Genomic DNA, 17,258 nt, shown 5'->3' on the forward strand with positions numbered 1-17,258 from the left:
TTACAGTAAATAAACGTAATTTAATATGGCCAACTGTGCACAGGATGAAAAGACATTTTTAAAAATATAATCTCTGTATCTACAAAATGTACAAACTGCCAGTGAGACTGCATTGATGATATGATAGAAAAAGGTGCAGTAGGAACAGAAAATTGACATCAGCATGTAAAAAAAACAAAACAAAACAAAACAAAGCATGATGTTTGAGTTATGAGCAAATTCACTTCTTGTAATCCAATTTCAGTTTACTGAGCCACACATCCAGTCGCTGAAGAAGAGCAATCGAGTGCTGATTCGCAGGTCTCAAGAACTTCTGTGAATCTGCATAAATGATTCAAATGTATTTGTTAATGACATGTTTCTGCCCATAGTGATCCAATAATTCATAATTTGGGTGGCACAGGGGCTTTCCTCACGTGACCGAACTGAATCTGGTCATACACAGTCTGGGGCTGGAAGAGGAAGGAAACATCAGCGTCACAATCAGATGCAAGAAGTTTATAATAATTTCTAAAACATAATGTACAATATGAAGAAGAAATGGCACAAGTATAATTTCATTCATCAGTGAATATTTAATTTTGGGCCAAATATCCTCAAGTATGATGCAGCAGTACTTGCAGAGTTATTTAACCTCAGATTACAGGGATTAATCCAGTCTCACACTTCCATTTGCAAGAACCTCAGAAATAAACGTTTTCTTACCCCTGGTGTGACTGTGCTGACTCTGTTATCGATGGTTTCATACACAGAGCACGGCTTCATAGTAGATGATGTCCTCTTTAGGTTTGGACGTAAACACACGTCACAGACAAAAGCAAAGACAAATGTCAAAATGGGTAAAATGCATCAAAAGTGAAGCAGATAATTTGTGCAGAGCAGTGTGCACACGGCAAATACACAACACTTACTTGAATTGCAACATCGGAGATGTCAGCGTACACGGTAAGGTCATTTGTGTCGCAGCCTGGTGTAGGTTTTAACGAACAAAGTGGAGAAGTTGGTACTAAAGTAAAATTACATTATGACCCAAAAATGGCACATGTTGACAAATGTCTTACCTGTGCGTCTTTTTTTGTGATGACAAACACAAATAACTATGGAGACTGCAAAGATAAATACAAAACATCCTGCTGCCACACCCAGGTACAAGACATGGCTCTGTGCTTCTGCAAAAGATGGGATCATCACTGTTATTATGACAGAGCCATAGCAGTCATAGCCAAGATTAGACACAAGTATACTTAATAAAGCAGGAAGTCTAATACACAATGCAGAAAATTTACTTTGATACTTAGATACTCCTGAAAAAAGCAGTGTCAAGAATTCAAATGACAGACATCAAAAAAGTTTGTGTGGTTTCCCTTCTAACATAAACTACCCATAACCCATAATATTTTAATTTTTGATATCAAAAAAGACAAGTGAAATATTTAAAATGCAAAGAATCTAAAATATCTTCACTTCCTAAAAATGTTATTCCCCCCAGCATCAATACACTACATTCACATCTCTCCACAAACCTGGTTTTGTGGGGTCAGATGTACTGTTGGTACACTCCACTGTTTCGGACACAGATTCCTTGATGTCAAACTTGAAAATCGTGCAGGTGACTTTGGTTTTTTCGTCCTGTGGCTTGATGATGTACTGCAGCCTGGGGCCACTTCGTTGCTGGTTCCCCAAGGTCCAGTTGTAGGTGACATTGCTGTCAGAGGCTGAACACTCCAGCAAATGCGTACAGGACTGGTTGGAGGCATGCCAGGTGGAATTGACTTTCAGCACAGGCTTAGTTAAGGGCTCTACTGAGGCAGTAGGAAGAGAGAGAGAGAGAGATGGGTGAGGGGGGGTCACTTGGTATTGCAGCTTTAAATATGTATCTACAAAACTTTGCAAATCCATTTCCAGCAAAGGCAGGAACCTAAAAGCTAAAATGAGATGAGGCACTTCCTGAGTACAAGCTTGGTGATCACGCTGTGAAATATGATGTGTCAAAACGAAAACCATCAAAGAAATATAGGCGACCAGCTATATACAGACACTGTCAGTCAGTTGCAACCATGCCCACAGTGAATGTATATGACAAAGATGTTCAGTAATTACAAATCCTGTCCATTTAAAACTATTTTATTTGTTTTTAGACAAAGTTCCGTACACGCAAGGAAATGTTTCTTTTCTTTTTTGGATTCATACATGATGAATATAGTGAAAACATGGAACAGTGGAACCTCAGAATTTTATTTTCAGGCACCACCAGTCTTTTACCAGTAGCCCTTTATGCCACCTGCAAATTATAGGCCAGCAACTATAAATGGTTATAATAAATAAATACTTATGAGGTCATGTGGTTAACAAAAACAAAAGCATCTTACCATGAACTTGGAGAGTGATGGTGATTGTTTGCCTTTGCTCATCATTTGCCTCTGAGACAAAACTGAAAACACCAGAGTCCTGAAGAGTCAGTGTCCTCACTGTTAAACTAAAGTTTGTGGGGTTCAGGTGAACTCTGCCTGTGAACTGAATATCTTCTTTCTCACTTTGATCCTTGTCTGCAACTCTTTTATCTCTAAATTTCCAAGATGCTGCAGTGACCCCGTCAGTTGATAAGCATGAAGGAAACTCCACAGTGTCTCCAACTGTTTTATGGATGATACGTGGACAGCTGGAACCCTCCACATCTGAAACACATGAGCCAACAACAGAGTGAGTGTGATCTTTTTCAAACATGGTGGCAGACGACCCAGATTCCATGAAACCGGGCCCTCTATTTCCCCACGAATTTCCCCACGGGGATTAATAAAGTATCTTAATAATAATAATAATGTGCAGAACGCAAAGTTTGACATTACCTGTTAATGTAATGTGACACAAAGGTGAACAGAAAAGCAGATTACAGACTGATGGAAAACACGGCACCTTTCATTCTGACGTACATGACATGACATAATCATTATAATACACTATGACATACGTAACATTTTCCGTCAGCATTTGTTTGTGTCCTGTTCACTGTCAACACTCAGCACTTGTTCACCTTAATAAGAATGACACAGGCATTTCCATAACCTCAACTACTAATTTTAAGTGCATGAGCTAACCACATATCAGAGGGGGAGGACTTGAAGACTCATATGAATGTTTTGAAGTCAACAGATTGGCGACTGAACACTGAATTTGGAAATAAAATACCAGAGGCTCACTGTTAGAAACCTCACATCCTTTCCTACATTTTAAATAAGCGATGCAACCACAGACGCTGACCTCAGTGACAAAGGTAACACTTGTCTTGGTTCAGTGCTCGCTCTGCTTTCGGTCAGTGATGCTGCTGCTGTTAATCAGGAAATGGACACTTTTCCTGTCTGCTGTCATGCTGTGTTTTTTTTTTTTTTTTTTTTTTCAATCTTGAGATGAATGCTTGTTGACAAGTCTCACCAGCCTTGTTAATCACAACAGTCAACAACTATGTATTTGCATGAACTAAATCTTGGCGCGATCGCTGATGGCTTATATCTCTGAACAAAGCACTAACAAGTGTTTAACTCCCCTACTTCTGCAAATATTCTGAGAAGGTCTACAACCCTTCTATTTTCCTGCCTGTGTAAGTAATCATTACATATACTGTGTGACCAACTATGGCAACTATGACATATCAGAATGGAACATTACTGGTATCGCTTAAGATACACACGGCCAGTCCCCTTTAAAAAAAAAAAAAAAAAAAGATGTGGGCACAACAGGAACAGAAAGGATGACCCTTCCCTGACTGGCACAGAGATTTTAATGTTCATTTCTGAACAGATGCAGCAGGAAATTTGCTGACACATATTGTGCCCAAAAAAAAAAAAATACAAAGCACATCAGCAAATGAAGAACCACAAAATACAACAGTATGAATAACTTCAGGAATATGCAATCATGAAGTTATTCATACTCAAAGAAGCAGGGATCTCAAATATTCAATAAATGTTTTTTTTTTTTTTTTTATGAAACGAGACAAACTACTTCTGAGGACTGCAGAGCTGGTGCCTTCAATTCATTTCTTCAATTTGAACGTCCCACTTCTCAAACCAGTACATATATATATATATGTAACAGTGGGATTTTACACTGGTACTGTTATAGATTGTCAACTTGCATTTGCAGATACACAAGACAGAAAGACTGAAGGCCTCTTCCAAGGAAGACACGTCATTTCCCAAGATGACAAATCCAGTAAATTCTGCAACTTTGACCTGAATGCTGTATTCTCTGTACGTGACCGAGAACATCAGGCAACAAAATATTCCACATGACAGTAAAAACTGTCAAACTTACAGGAAGAGCCGTACGTACCGTGGAGGCAGAATCCAAGAAGCAGCACAGCACTGAACGTGAAGACGGAGCTCAGGCAACATAAGCGACCACCAACCATCTCTGAGAGGAGAGGAACAACGTCTGTTTCCTCTTCTGGTCTGTCAAGTTGAGCTGTGACATGTCAGCACTACAAAAAAAAAAAAAAAAAAGAGAGGGAGGGTGGAGAATGTGGGAGGGAGGGGAGGGTCTGTGAGCGAAGAAACACAAGAAACAGAAACGACCTGGCCTCGTTCAATGCAAAAAAAAAAAAAAAGTAGGCTCACCAGAGAAACCACAGCTAGAAAATATTTTAAAAAAGAGAGTTCAAGAAAAGTTGGTCATATTTTGTGCTAAATCACAGTCAGCTGTTTTGCATTAGATTGTACCATATCATCATCACGCTACTTGTTTCTATTAGGTGACAAAACAAAACCATCAGTGTTCAAGATTTCTTTGAGTAGTTACCAAGAACTCGACTTTATGTCAACTCAGTCCTGCTCTGAACAGACTCAAGCTTTGTATCAATGGACTACTGCGAGCAGCTATATGTGGGCTAGATACTGTGAAGTTTCAGGGTAAGACTCCATAGCTAATAACCTCTTAGCAGGAAGAACCTAGCCACATCCTGTCACCACATATTCCTGGATGAAGAGATACTCAGGTTGTTGTCTCACACTGGCCTGGAGTAACTGCTGTCAAAAGCACACACAACAGTGCATTAGTAAGAGCTACATGTCACCAGCTGTAAAAATGGAAGACAGTGCCAGCAAGCGGGGAGTAGGTGGGAGAGGACAAGCGCCTGGATGAGCACTTGGACTTCCTCTCTAGCAGGGAAGGGACAAATACTCCTAACGCTGCCCAGGTGGAATCACCATGTACTGAAACAGTAGGGATAAGAAAGGAATAAAAACTGGTTGAAGGGACAGGTCTCAGCGTGGGTGTCCCTTTAGTTGGCTTTTGCATGATGGGGCCAATAATTGCATCCACGAAACAAATCATTTAGTTCATAAAAACTTGTGCACAAAGAAGGAAGAGAAATACACAGCATCAAGATAAAGGCCGTCTCTGCGTCTCATCACAGACAAAAGACGATGCTCCTGTAAAAAAGGTTGAGTGTCTACTTACATTTTCTGTTCTGACTGATCAGAGCGGCTGCACCTGAATCACCAACAGAAATTAAATCTTACTTGTTAGGACTGTGTCCATGAAGCCGATCACAATCAACACTACATGTGTGTACAAGGCGAATCTTTAGTTACACATAGTCTTATAAATTATCAACCTGATTGCAGACTTTAGTTCTATAATCTGAGCCGTGAATAATGACGATGATATCACGAGAGGACTCATCAGCAAGAATCCTGTCACTACGGCAGAACGTCTCGATTGTAGAAGAACAGGCTATGGTTTCAGTGGTCTCATGCTGTGTAAAGGTGACACTGAACCAAAGAAACCAGTCCAAGTCTAAACAACGTGTGCAATTAACACCTTTGAGTTTGGTGTTCCTACAGAGTTAGGCTGTGCACTGCCTGCCTCACAACTTAGCTTCCTATGACCTTTAGGGCCCTGACATGAAAGCCACAAAACGCTGCTCACCTACAGCAGCCAAGCAGACTGTGTTTGATGTCTCTCACAACTGGGTCACAAACCGACACTTGTATTCCCCATAAATTCACCCTTTAATTTTTGTCAAACAAACAATGCATTTTTTTTTTAGATGCTGTGACACTGAAATCTCACCTAAGCCTCACCAAGTCGTCAGAATGAGTGTGGGCTCGTTTTTACTTTTTTCTTTCGAGGTATTTAGCTTTTGCTGTGAAAGAAACTCCAGAAAAGTAGATATGCAAATCTCACTAGATGAAAGCTAAATTAAAGACATTAAAGAAATATAGAATGAATATGGTCCTCTCTAAATATAAGGTTATTACTCTGCCTCCTCAGGAGCAGCCCATAAAAACTAGGTTGTGACAAATTCTCTACTTAGCTCATGAGATTCATGCTAAACTTCTTTCCTGTAAACTCAGTGTTCAACATCTCCTCAGCAGTTAAAAAGCAGAAATGCATAACAGGGTGTGTTTACAATAGTACAGGTACACTGAGTTCTTTCTAGTATGTTCACTGAAGTTGCTGAAAGGATAAGGGAAGTCTCTTAATTTGACAGGCCAAGGACATTAACGCATGTTCTTTCTGAGTAAGACACTGTATGATCGAGTGGATTATGTGCGTCCATTTTTTTTTTTTTTTTGAGAACTGTTAATGCTCTGGGCACTCCCTTTCTCCTCTGTCACATGATTTTCTATTTCATTCATTTTAAAATAGTCTGAGTATTCAGAGGGACCAACGGACTAACTGACCATTTAGGAAAATCCTCGGTGCAAACCTGAGGTGTAACATTCAAAAGAAGAAGTGATACAGTGATGACAAAATGATGGAGGCCAGTGAGTCATTAAAGAAACAGAACCAACAGAACAACTCTGAGGCAGCAACCAGATGAGTTCAGAAGTTCAGAGGGGGATATTTATTTCACAATACCATTCCCCATGTGTCAGGACTTTTCTCAAATCTTCAACGTAAAAACAAGAATTTTCCTCAGTGCACTCACACATGTTGACCATTAAATAAAAGATAAAATACATAGCTGCATTATTTAAATGTTGAAATGCTTAAGACTCCCTGCTCAAATGGAAGGAAAAGAATTTTGAATTATCCAGTTAAACACATTAAGCATGCTCAGCACGCTCACACACTAAAGTGTGCATCATGCATGCACTCACAGAGGCAGCTGCAAAGACATTTGACCACAGGAACCACTAGGAAGACAGAACTGCCTAGTGACAGAAAGAAAAACCACATGGCACCATCAAGTGGCTAAAAACATAAAAGTGCAGACAAGATAAAATTACACCAGTGTGAAAATACTGAACGCAACCTTAAAAAAAAACTTCTTCTAGCTGTACATAAAAAGATCAGGTTTTAGCACCTGAAATAACATGAAATAGTACCAACACCTGAGTACACCTGAGCTGAAAAGACAAATGAAAGCACATACTTGCATCATAATCTGTTAAGAGAACATGTTATTACATGTTAAAAACAATTGCTGATGTCTGTCCCAGGACTTTCTCACTGAACCCAGACGCTGACTTTTAGCTCATTCATCCCCAAACTGCACCATATATCAGACACTAATCGCTTATTTGGGTAGGGAGCCTCTAACCACTCCATGCTGTATAAATGCTGCAAACACTGCCCGCACATGAATGTTGTCTTTCACGTCATCTGTGCTTCTCTTGTTTTGTTGATGATGCATTTCACTTTATGGATCTGAAACCAAATCAGAGAAGATGACTGAAAAAATATTATTAAGGAGATACAGAGAGATGTAGCTGTAGTCTGAAGAATGAAAGAAAAAAAAAAGATGAAGGGGGAATAAGAATGTTAAACTAAAATGTTTATTCTGTACCATTTCCAGTGTCCTCAGAGCTTCTCATTGATTCACGAACACAATCACCTAAAGGCCAGGGATAATGAAGGCAAGCTCAATATTAAACATTTCATGTGTGTGATACCATTTCAAGCAACATTAACCCCACAATGGCATCAGGCGCTGTTCTCAGTGAGACGTTAAAATGAGCAGTTATCTTCAGTTCCAGCTGATTACGGCTCTAAAAACATTCGAAATTTGAGACAATCATGGTTGATTTAAGGTGAGTAAGAAACAATTGACTGACAGATTTCATTGTGCAATCACATAATAAAAAGAAACAGCGACAATAAGGAGAAGTCTATTTCACAGACAATGCAGATCAGCACTTTATTTAGTTTGTCAGTAAGTGTTCTCACTCTGCTAGCCAAGATTAATAATAGTCATATTATTAGTCAGATTAATGAATGCTTTTAAATGCACTAAAATTTAAAGTACTTCCTATGAATAAAGTATGTTTCTGCTTTTAAGAGATGAAAGAAGAGTTTGTCGTACTGACCTGTTACAGCATACACCTGTGAAAAAGACAGATGTTTTTATTTTTTTAAGCAAAAATGAAAGCACTGGTAAATTTCATGATTCCAGACATGTTACCTTACTAATATCAGCGAGAGGAGGACTCACCCTTTGAATTTTTTGCGGTAAAGCAGCAACAGCAGCAGCAGAATAATCAGAATCCCAATAATCAGCCTAATGATTAACGGGACAGGAGAGCTGAAACCTGAAATAACAAATACGTATATCAACAAACTTCTAAACACTTTCCTAAAGCAGAGTGTATGAAGCACTTTATCTAAAACATGATTTACATTCTTTTAAATTTGAGTAACAACTTAATATTTGCTCGTAAAAGCAAATTCACAGCAGAAACTTCATTAACATACAGACACAAGGTTTATCCAGTCATCACATGGTATTCAGTTTCATTTCATAGAATTAATGTCCGGAGTCTGTTTCTGTATCTAAAATCTCAGACTTTTGTGGTTATACATTTACATTCATTATACACAAAAAATAACTTTATTTAACCACCGTGATACATGCAAACACAGAACATTCAGCACTATGAACTCTCATTGACACAATATTCAGACTGCCCCTAAAGATACACATGGAAGTAAAGCAATTAATGATTTCTTTTCTCTCCACATACCAATTTCTTGATGGTCAGATGTATCAATAAGCATCAACACACTACATTCACATCTCTCCACAAACCTGGTTTTGTGGGGTCAGATGTACTGTTGGTACACTCCACTGTTTCGGACACAGATTCCTTGGTAACAAACTTGAAAATTGTGCAGGTGACATTGGTTTTTTCGTCCTGTGGCCTGATGATGTACTGCAGCCTGGGGCCACTTCGTTGCTGGTTCCCCACAGTCCAGTTGTAGGTGACACCGCTGTCAGAGGCTGAACACTCCAGCAAAAGTGTACAGGACTGGTTGGAGGGTTGCCAGGTGGAATTGATTTTCAGCACAGGCTTAGTTAAGGGCTCTAAGGAGGCAGAGAGGACAAAAACTGTCATAGTGCTGAAGATACAAAAAGGCAAAACTTTCTCAAAATGTTCATTCCTTGGATTCATGATTGATGGACTAAAATTGTGTGTGTGTATAACAATAAAGGGACAGCAGCATTTCAGTTTGGACATATTCTTGATTTGGGAATAAATTACTGAATTCGTATCAGTGATGTTGAAAATAAAATAAAATAAGGCATCACAACATTTACTGCTGAAGTTCAACAAAAACAAAAGCATCTTACCATGAACTTGGAGAGTGATGGTGATTGTTTGCCTTTGCTGATCATTTGCCTCTGAGAGAAAACTGAAAACACCAGAGTCCTGAGGAGTCAGTTTCCTCACTGTTAAACTAAAGTTTGTGGGGTTCAGGTAAACTCTGTCCCTGAACTGAATATCTTCTTTCTCACTTTCATCCATGAGTGCAACTATTTTATCTCTAAATTTCCATGATGCTGCAGTGACCCCGTCAGTTGATAAGCATGAAGGAAACTCCACAGTGTCTCCAACTGTTTTATGGATGATACGTGGACAGCTGGAACCCTCCACATCTGAAACACATGAGCCAACAACAGAGTGAGTGTGATCTTTTTCAAACATGGTGGCAGACGACACAGATTCCATGAAACCGGGCCCTCTATGTGCACAACGCAAAGTTTAACCTGTTAATGTAATGTGACACGAAGGTGAACAGTAAAGCAGATTACAGACTGATGGAAAACACGGCACCTTTAATTCTGACGTACATGACAATCATTATAATACACTATGACATACATATTTCATGACAAAGGCCTGAAAGATGAATGTTTTGAAGCCAACACTTGATGGGACTGTGTGGACAAAACATTTTCAATATTTCAATACACATACAGTGGTGGAAACAGGTTTTTTGACACCCCATGCATTTGTGATATATTGCATTAACAAGCACTCTTAAGTTTCCAAGTGCAATTTGTTTTTGTACAGTCACAGCCACAATACTAAACCAATCCTAAAATCAGTTTTTAAAAACTGAACGTTGATTAGCTCCATAAAAATACTTAAGAAATTTTTAGTATTGTGGTGCCACTGACCCACTAAACAAACACGATTTTCATTTTTTCAGGTTGCCAACTGAACTGAAATTAGGAAACGTGCTGATGGCCTGTATCTGTGATCTGTGAGCAGAGCACTAACAAAGGTTTAACTCCTACTTCAGCAAATGAAGAACAAAATACAGCAGTTTGCACATTCATGAAGTTATTCATACTCAAGAAGCAGAGATCTCAAATATTCAATAGATGTTGAACATCATGAGCATGTTATGATTGATGACATATCCAGTAAATTCTGCAACTTTGACCTGAATGCTGTATTCTCTGTACATGACCGAGAACATCAGGCAACAAAATATTCCACCTGACAGTAAAAACTCTCAAACTTACAGGAAGAGCCGTACATACCGTGGAGGCAGAATCCAAGAAGCAGCACAGCACTGAACGTGAAGACGGAGCTCAGGCAACATAAGCGACCACCAACCATCTCTGAGAGGAGAGAAACAACGTCTGTTTCCTCTTCTGGTCTGTCAAGTTGAGCTGTGACATGTCAGCACTACAAAAAAAAAAAAAAAAAGGGAGGGTGGAGAGTGTGAGAGGTTCATGTGAGTGAGGAAGCAAAAGAAGCAACCTGCAGTCACAGATACATCTGCAAAGGTATTTGACCATAGGAAAAAACTGCAGAGCACCACCAGGTGGCGATAATGTCAACCTGCAGAGCATGAGATAATTACACCAGTGTAGAAAGCACTGCTTGGTTAAAACTGTATTCAGTCCTCTTATACACATGTAAAAGAACAGATTGATTTAGATTAATGAATTATTATATGTTCTTTCTAGCAGCAGTTAATCACATATATATATATATATATTGTCCATCCTGCCAGATTCTGGCAAATGAAGCTGCACTAGAGACGTTTATCAGAAAATTCATCATGTGTCAGCAGCTTAAATTACTAAATTGGGCTGCACTACAAAAATGAACTCAACCTTTCTATTTAAAAACTCTAGATTTTCCAAGTTTCTGGTTAAATTCTGTTTTCAGACATGGTGACAAGCTCTTAAAAGCCAAAACAACAGCTTTTCTGCTAAACAGCAGCGAGCTGTGTCCTGAAAACCACTGGACCAGAATTAGATATTTTACCTCACCCATCCCTTTGGAAAGTAGCATCAGAAATCATAAAGCAATCCCCTTGAGATTATTTTGCTGCCATTTCAAGCAGCAAAGCTGTTAAGAAACTAATGAAGTTGTACAGAGTCACACAAAAAAAGAAGGAAATATATCAATAAAGGACCCAATGATCAATAAATAAAAGCAGAACATCTGAGCAGTCCTGCAGTTTGTACACAGGCCAGCAGGGGTGAAAACATCATGTGCAGCAGACACACAATCTCTTATTGAACATAATACATTAATGCATTACTTTATGGACCTGGAATAAATTCACAATAACTAAAAAAAGGGAAAAACAGATAAAAGGGGTATGAATACATGAACTCACTATATGACATTTTAAATTAATAGTGATTATTTCAAACTATAACATGTTTCCATTTCCCATTTAGACTTATAACAATATACAATAACTTTCTTGATAGCCCAAATTCAGTGTTGAAACCACAGCTAATTCACAGCAGTTCACTACAAACTGGACAGTTCCTGTGCACCAGTTAATTTTGCAGTGGCTCAAATAACCTGCATTCTGACCTATAGTAACCTCAAGTGTAACTACAGAAAATGGCACAGTAGATAAATAAAAATGATGTTAGACTCAGCAGATGAAGAGCTACTGTTCATGTCATTCCCTCTAATTAATAACCTAATTCATCAGTATAAAGTATAAACATACATACAATAAAAATGCAACAACATGTAGGACATTACTACAATAACTAGTTCTTAGTTAAACTCTCCAGGTGAAAGGTTGTGAGGTTGTGAGCAGATGTGCTTTTCAAGTAAAACTGCAGGAATTCATGGAATTTAGAATTAGAGCTGTGTCGATAAAATCGATTCTCCTGTTCTCATTTTACGTTGTAAAGATCGATTCGTACGTGCTCGCGTACGAATTCGCGTCATCGAATGCACGCGTGGTGTGACGCTACCAAACAATGAACATCGTCGGACAGTAAGCACTGCGTACCGTCTGACGCCATGTTCTTTGTCTGGTAGCTTTGATTCAATTCATGTGTGTCAGGACAGTCAGGACCAGTATGAGTCCAATTTTAAAGATTTATTACTACACAAAATATCAGAGAAACTACATTAAAGCAAAAAAAAGCGACTACAGTGCCAGGAAATCTACTTTTGGTGGTACTGATTTCATAAAGAGAAAAAAGAAAAAGGAAGCCAGGAACACAAGGGAAGAGAGGAGTCAAATGCAAAAACCCCAGGACAGACCATGAGCAAACTAAAAGTCTTTTAATTAAACTCAAAATCACTGGAATAGTCCAGGGACAGTGTACAAAACTTAAACAACTAAAAATCAGCCATGATGAAGGGAAAAAGGTTGGAAACAAAATACAAAGCAAGCTCATTAAGCTAAAGTTCTTACTTGACATCAAAAGGAAACCAAGGTAAGTCCATGAGGAGGGAAAACACAATGTCTTCACTCGGAAAGACGAGGCAGAAGCAGACAACAGGCTCCACACAGGTGAAGACAGGCACACACAAGGAAATGGGCAACAGGTGACACCAATTAGGGCGGGGCAGACAATCACTAAAGGAGGGAAAACCAGACAAAGACAGGAAGTAGAACAAGACCTGATACACTAGGGGCAAGACTTCACAATAAAACAGGAAATACACAACCAAAACTGAAGAGACAAAAAAATAAATAAATAAAAAGAATAACTTGACTTAACAAAACAGGAACTAACAGAACTTAAGCTAAACCAGAATCCAAGAAGGGGCTGTAAAGGATTCACATAAGAAACCAAAGGATTCAGAAGCAGCACCCTCAGGGACTGATCATTACAAAGGCAACTGGAAGATTGTGCACAAATATCATTTAGATGGGCTTGAATCATACATGTGTACAGTGACATAATGTTTGTAGAGACAAACGTAAAATTATTTTAAACCATTTAAAGTGATGAAATAATTGCAAAAATATAAGTATATATGATTTGCAATAAAATGCTAAATCCAGTTTTCCATATAATATTCTGCCCAAATACACAAAATACTTGTCACTGTCTAAATGTGAGTGTGTTTTTTTCAGGTCGTCACTGATGCTTGCTTTTGTTGATGACGTTCATCTTTTTATGGACCTGTAACAAAATCACAATGAACAGCTGAAAAACTGAGACACATCATTTATATTATTTATAATTAAAATTAAATACGATTCATGCACTAGCTCGGCAAAAACTGATGAATAATACAACCAAAAATGAAAACTGGACCTTAAATAAAGCAGCAAATGACTGAATGCTGATTTAATTCACATGCAGTAAAGCCTCTGGTAAACAACACATTCATTCAGTATAACTTACACAGATGTTCCAGTAAAGTTAAGCTAAGTAAAACAGCTGTGCAGTGAAATGACAGCCTACAACAGATCTTCATTTAAATTATTTAACTAGACTTGAAAATATAAACTCATACTGCATCAACACTTCCTTTTAAAAATTCCTCCATTACACAAAGTGTCTGATGGTGTTTTTATATCTCATAAGTAAAATGTCATAACTGAAAAGAATGAAGAGCACTGTCAAAAAATCACTGCGTTCAATTTTGAAATAAATAAATAAATTTGAAGAGAAAAAAGATTCAACAAGTTCAATATCTACTGTTAAGGTTTGTACCTGTGGTTGAATCTGGATTCACATTAATTTAAGCAGAGTTCTCCTCTGGATCTTCACATTGTCCTGTTGATGAGATGATCATATCAAAGTAATTCAAAACACTCTCTTTAAATGTTTGAATAATATTCAGTATGAGATATAACAGTGTCCAGCTGACCTGAAAAATACTGTTAGCACTGACTTTAATGAGAATCACTCAGTTACTGTATAATTATATACTTCAGCTCAACATGAATCATAGTTTATACTGTACCTTTTCCACTGTTTTCAGGGACTATGATTGATTCATAGACACGAACGTCATCTACAGGTCAGTGAAAATCAAAACAAAGTCCGATTCATCACCTCATGTCTGTGATAGTCATTTAAACTCAAATAACATTTCAAAGCACTGTCTGGGTTTAATTCCAGCAGCAAAGGGAACGAGTCTGATTTTGGAGAACTGGATGTGATTGGATCAAAATATTTCTTGGTCTCTCTTGATTAGAAACTGAGTGTTAGAAATACGTGTGAAAGCTTTCAAAGCTCCATGAAACACTGACCGTGGAGAAGAGAGGAATATACACGCTGTTGATTTTCATCATGGCCGACCGTTTGGTCTGTAGCAGAGCCCTGATTCTCTCTGTGAGACTGGTTGAGCCTGAAACATGCAGTTTTAAAAGTGTGTATTTGTAGTAATTCACAAAAACTGCAAAAGTAAAAAATGTAAAAAGAAATCGTACAGAGCAGAACTGCTTTGAAGTTGGAGATGATGTACAAACCTGTTACCACATGGATCTGTGAGGAGCAAAGTAGAATTTGTATTGAAAACTGAGTCATTGCTCTATGACATGACATCAGAACTGATTGACTGATCCTTAACAAGGTTTAAAACATGGGATGAACTGAAAAATACAGATTTATTGATTTATTTTTAATAATCAGTGTCTCACCTTTGAACTTTCTGAAGTAAAACAGTAGCAGGAGAATAATGAATACTGTCAAACCACAAACCAGCCCAACAATCAACATCACAGGAACCGAAGAGCTTTCAGGCATCACTGGAACTAAAATAAATAAATAAATAAGTTTGAATAGATTGAGAACAAAAGTGCTTTTACAGAAATGAGTGTCAGGCCACAGGAAAGAAACACTGATCACCCATGCATCTGCTGTATAAACTCCACATACTATGGATATTTAGATACACAAGTATAAATGTGTAAGCACTGTGACAGTGTTCATTCATTTAACATTAAATACTGACCAACTCGATCACTGCTGCTGACTTTCCTCACTTCAAAAGGAAACATCTTGTATTTGACTGATAATCATTTATTTCGTGTATTTTTTTATTTAACTTCTGTAAATTTTAATTATTCAATCCTCCAATTTATAAGATGACTTGTCTTTCACATTGGAGGTGAAATCAGCTGAAACCTTCAGTTTAGCATCTGACCTCTGTTGTTTCTCAGGCAGTGACACAGTGGAGATGTAGAGATGTTTTTCCTTCTACTCACCTTTAACTGACATCCAGCTCTGTGCTGACTCTCTTCTTGAGTACTGACACTTATAGAAACCTTCATGTGACTTTGACACTGCAGAGATAATCAGCTCCCCCCTGGTGTCACTTTGGATGAGTTTATCATTGTGATAGAAAAACACACCGGAAAGTTTATTTTCTGTCCTGAATCTGCAGCCAAGTAAAACAGAATGTCCCTCAGTCACAGGACGGACGGGGCTCACCAGGATGAGACCATCATAATAATCATCTGTAAAACAATCAGAGAATATTAAGTTTCAGTCAGATCAGCTGGTTCAGACCTTCACAACAAGCTGACACATAATGATGAGAACAGATTCCACATATGCTTTTATTCTTCTGCTGTTTGTTCATTTTACAGAATCATCATAAGACCTGATGTTTGATGGTGTTTACTTACAAACTACTGTTTGTGTTTTACAAGTTACAGCTTCCTACAGTGTCCTGTAAATTCTACAGTCCTTGTTTAGATCATTGACATAAAAGCTTTAGTTCATTTCACCTGTAAACACACGAAAACTATACTCAACCAAACCCTCATCATGAGCGTTATATCAGTATGTGACTGTGCTCTGTTTATTCATCAGTATTCTTCAGCACTGACTGTATTTCACCAGCACCTCACTAAATTATATTATTTATAGAGGAGTTCTGGTTTTTCATTTGACAACCGTTTTTAGATGATAATCTTTAACAAAAACACAAATCTTGAGCTTTTTCAATAGTTTGTTACAAAAAAAAAAAACTTGGCATCTGAAGGAAGAAGATATTTATTGTGGCCAAAGTTTGTAAATTGTTTTGAACAGATGAACTAAGACCTGCCATCAGGATTATTATTCTGCGAAAATGTGATGGAAGACTGACTGAACATTGGCATTTAACTTTCATTAGAAAAGAACCTATTTACATTAAATATACAGAAAACTGAAGTAATTATCTTTGGCTGTATGACAATCACTTTACGTACCATGCAGCAGGGTATAATGGGCCAAACTCTCAAAATGTTCACTGCATATGTATAAAACTCAGATCTAAGATATGGTAAATTAAATCACGTGAATGTTGAAAAAACTTCAGATTCTAGAAAAAACAATGAAATAAACAGAAACAGTAATAAAGCATACCCTGTACTGTGATGTTGACTGCATTGCTGAATTCTCCTGATCCAGACTCACACCAGTACACACCATTACTATTACTCTGCCGTGATGTGTAGACGTTACATGTGGATCCAGTCATTCTCCCCCAGGAAGAGCAGGATAACTGGGATCCTTCTTCATTAAACCTCATCACTCTCCACTCAGCAGAGTTTCCCTCACAGCTCAGTGAGACAGAGTCACGGATGAAGTGTTGCACTCTGTCAGGACTCACTGTGAGAGACGCTGCTGGATGAAAGTCTGAAAAACAACATGTATAAAGGGCAAAATGCAAACATTCCTTTATCAATCTTTAGTTTGTTTAGGAATAAAAAACATCAACAGCACAAACACTGAAACAAGATGCAGTGTTGGTGAAACTGTGAGAGTCTGGAACATACAGAGCACATGGACAGCAGAGAAATCA

The 17,258-nt window shown here is 38.1% G+C and overlaps 2 protein-coding genes across 4 annotated transcripts in view; both read right to left on the reverse strand.

Moving 5' to 3' along the window:
• Positions 1-13,039, reverse strand: LOC121177517. Of its 3 annotated transcripts, XM_041031845.1 has the most exons (8): positions 12,919-13,039; positions 10,775-10,922; positions 9,575-9,880; positions 1,524-1,799; positions 1,062-1,169; positions 912-967; positions 706-780; positions 1-452 (listed from the first exon to the last, which is right to left on the reverse strand). In XM_041031845.1, exons 2-8 carry the CDS (start codon positions 10,851-10,853, stop codon positions 384-386), a joined length of 969 nt encoding a protein of 322 aa, XP_040887779.1. In that variant the 5' UTR covers positions 10,854-10,922; positions 12,919-13,039; the 3' UTR covers positions 1-383. The 3 variants fall into 3 exon arrangements, with proteins under 3 accessions (XP_040887779.1, XP_040887778.1, XP_040887777.1); XM_041031844.1 differs by lacking the exons at positions 9,575-9,880; positions 10,775-10,922; positions 12,919-13,039 and adding exons at positions 2,370-2,675; positions 4,330-4,477; XM_041031843.1 differs by lacking the exons at positions 9,575-9,880; positions 10,775-10,922; positions 12,919-13,039 and adding exons at positions 2,370-2,675; positions 4,330-4,477 and having other exon boundaries at positions 1,524-1,802.
• Positions 12,585-17,258, reverse strand: part of LOC121177471 — a 21,271-nt gene continuing 16,597 nt past the window's right edge. Inside the window, exons 31-38 of the mRNA XM_041031799.1 lie at positions 16,820-17,092; positions 15,673-15,924; positions 15,106-15,219; positions 14,935-14,950; positions 14,716-14,813; positions 14,427-14,477; positions 14,174-14,236; positions 12,585-13,636 (exon numbers count right to left, since the gene is read on the reverse strand). Coding sequence (XP_040887733.1) covers positions 14,202-14,236; positions 14,427-14,477; positions 14,716-14,813; positions 14,935-14,950; positions 15,106-15,219; positions 15,673-15,924; positions 16,820-17,092 — 839 coding nt within the window. The 3' untranslated portion in view covers positions 12,585-13,636; positions 14,174-14,201. The remainder of the gene's footprint in view (positions 13,637-14,173; positions 14,237-14,426; positions 14,478-14,715; positions 14,814-14,934; positions 14,951-15,105; positions 15,220-15,672; positions 15,925-16,819; positions 17,093-17,258) is intronic.

The sequence above is a fragment of the Toxotes jaculatrix genome, chromosome 23 (genome assembly GCF_017976425.1).
Source record: "Toxotes jaculatrix isolate fToxJac2 chromosome 23, fToxJac2.pri, whole genome shotgun sequence".
NCBI lineage: Eukaryota > Metazoa > Chordata > Actinopteri > Toxotidae > Toxotes > Toxotes jaculatrix.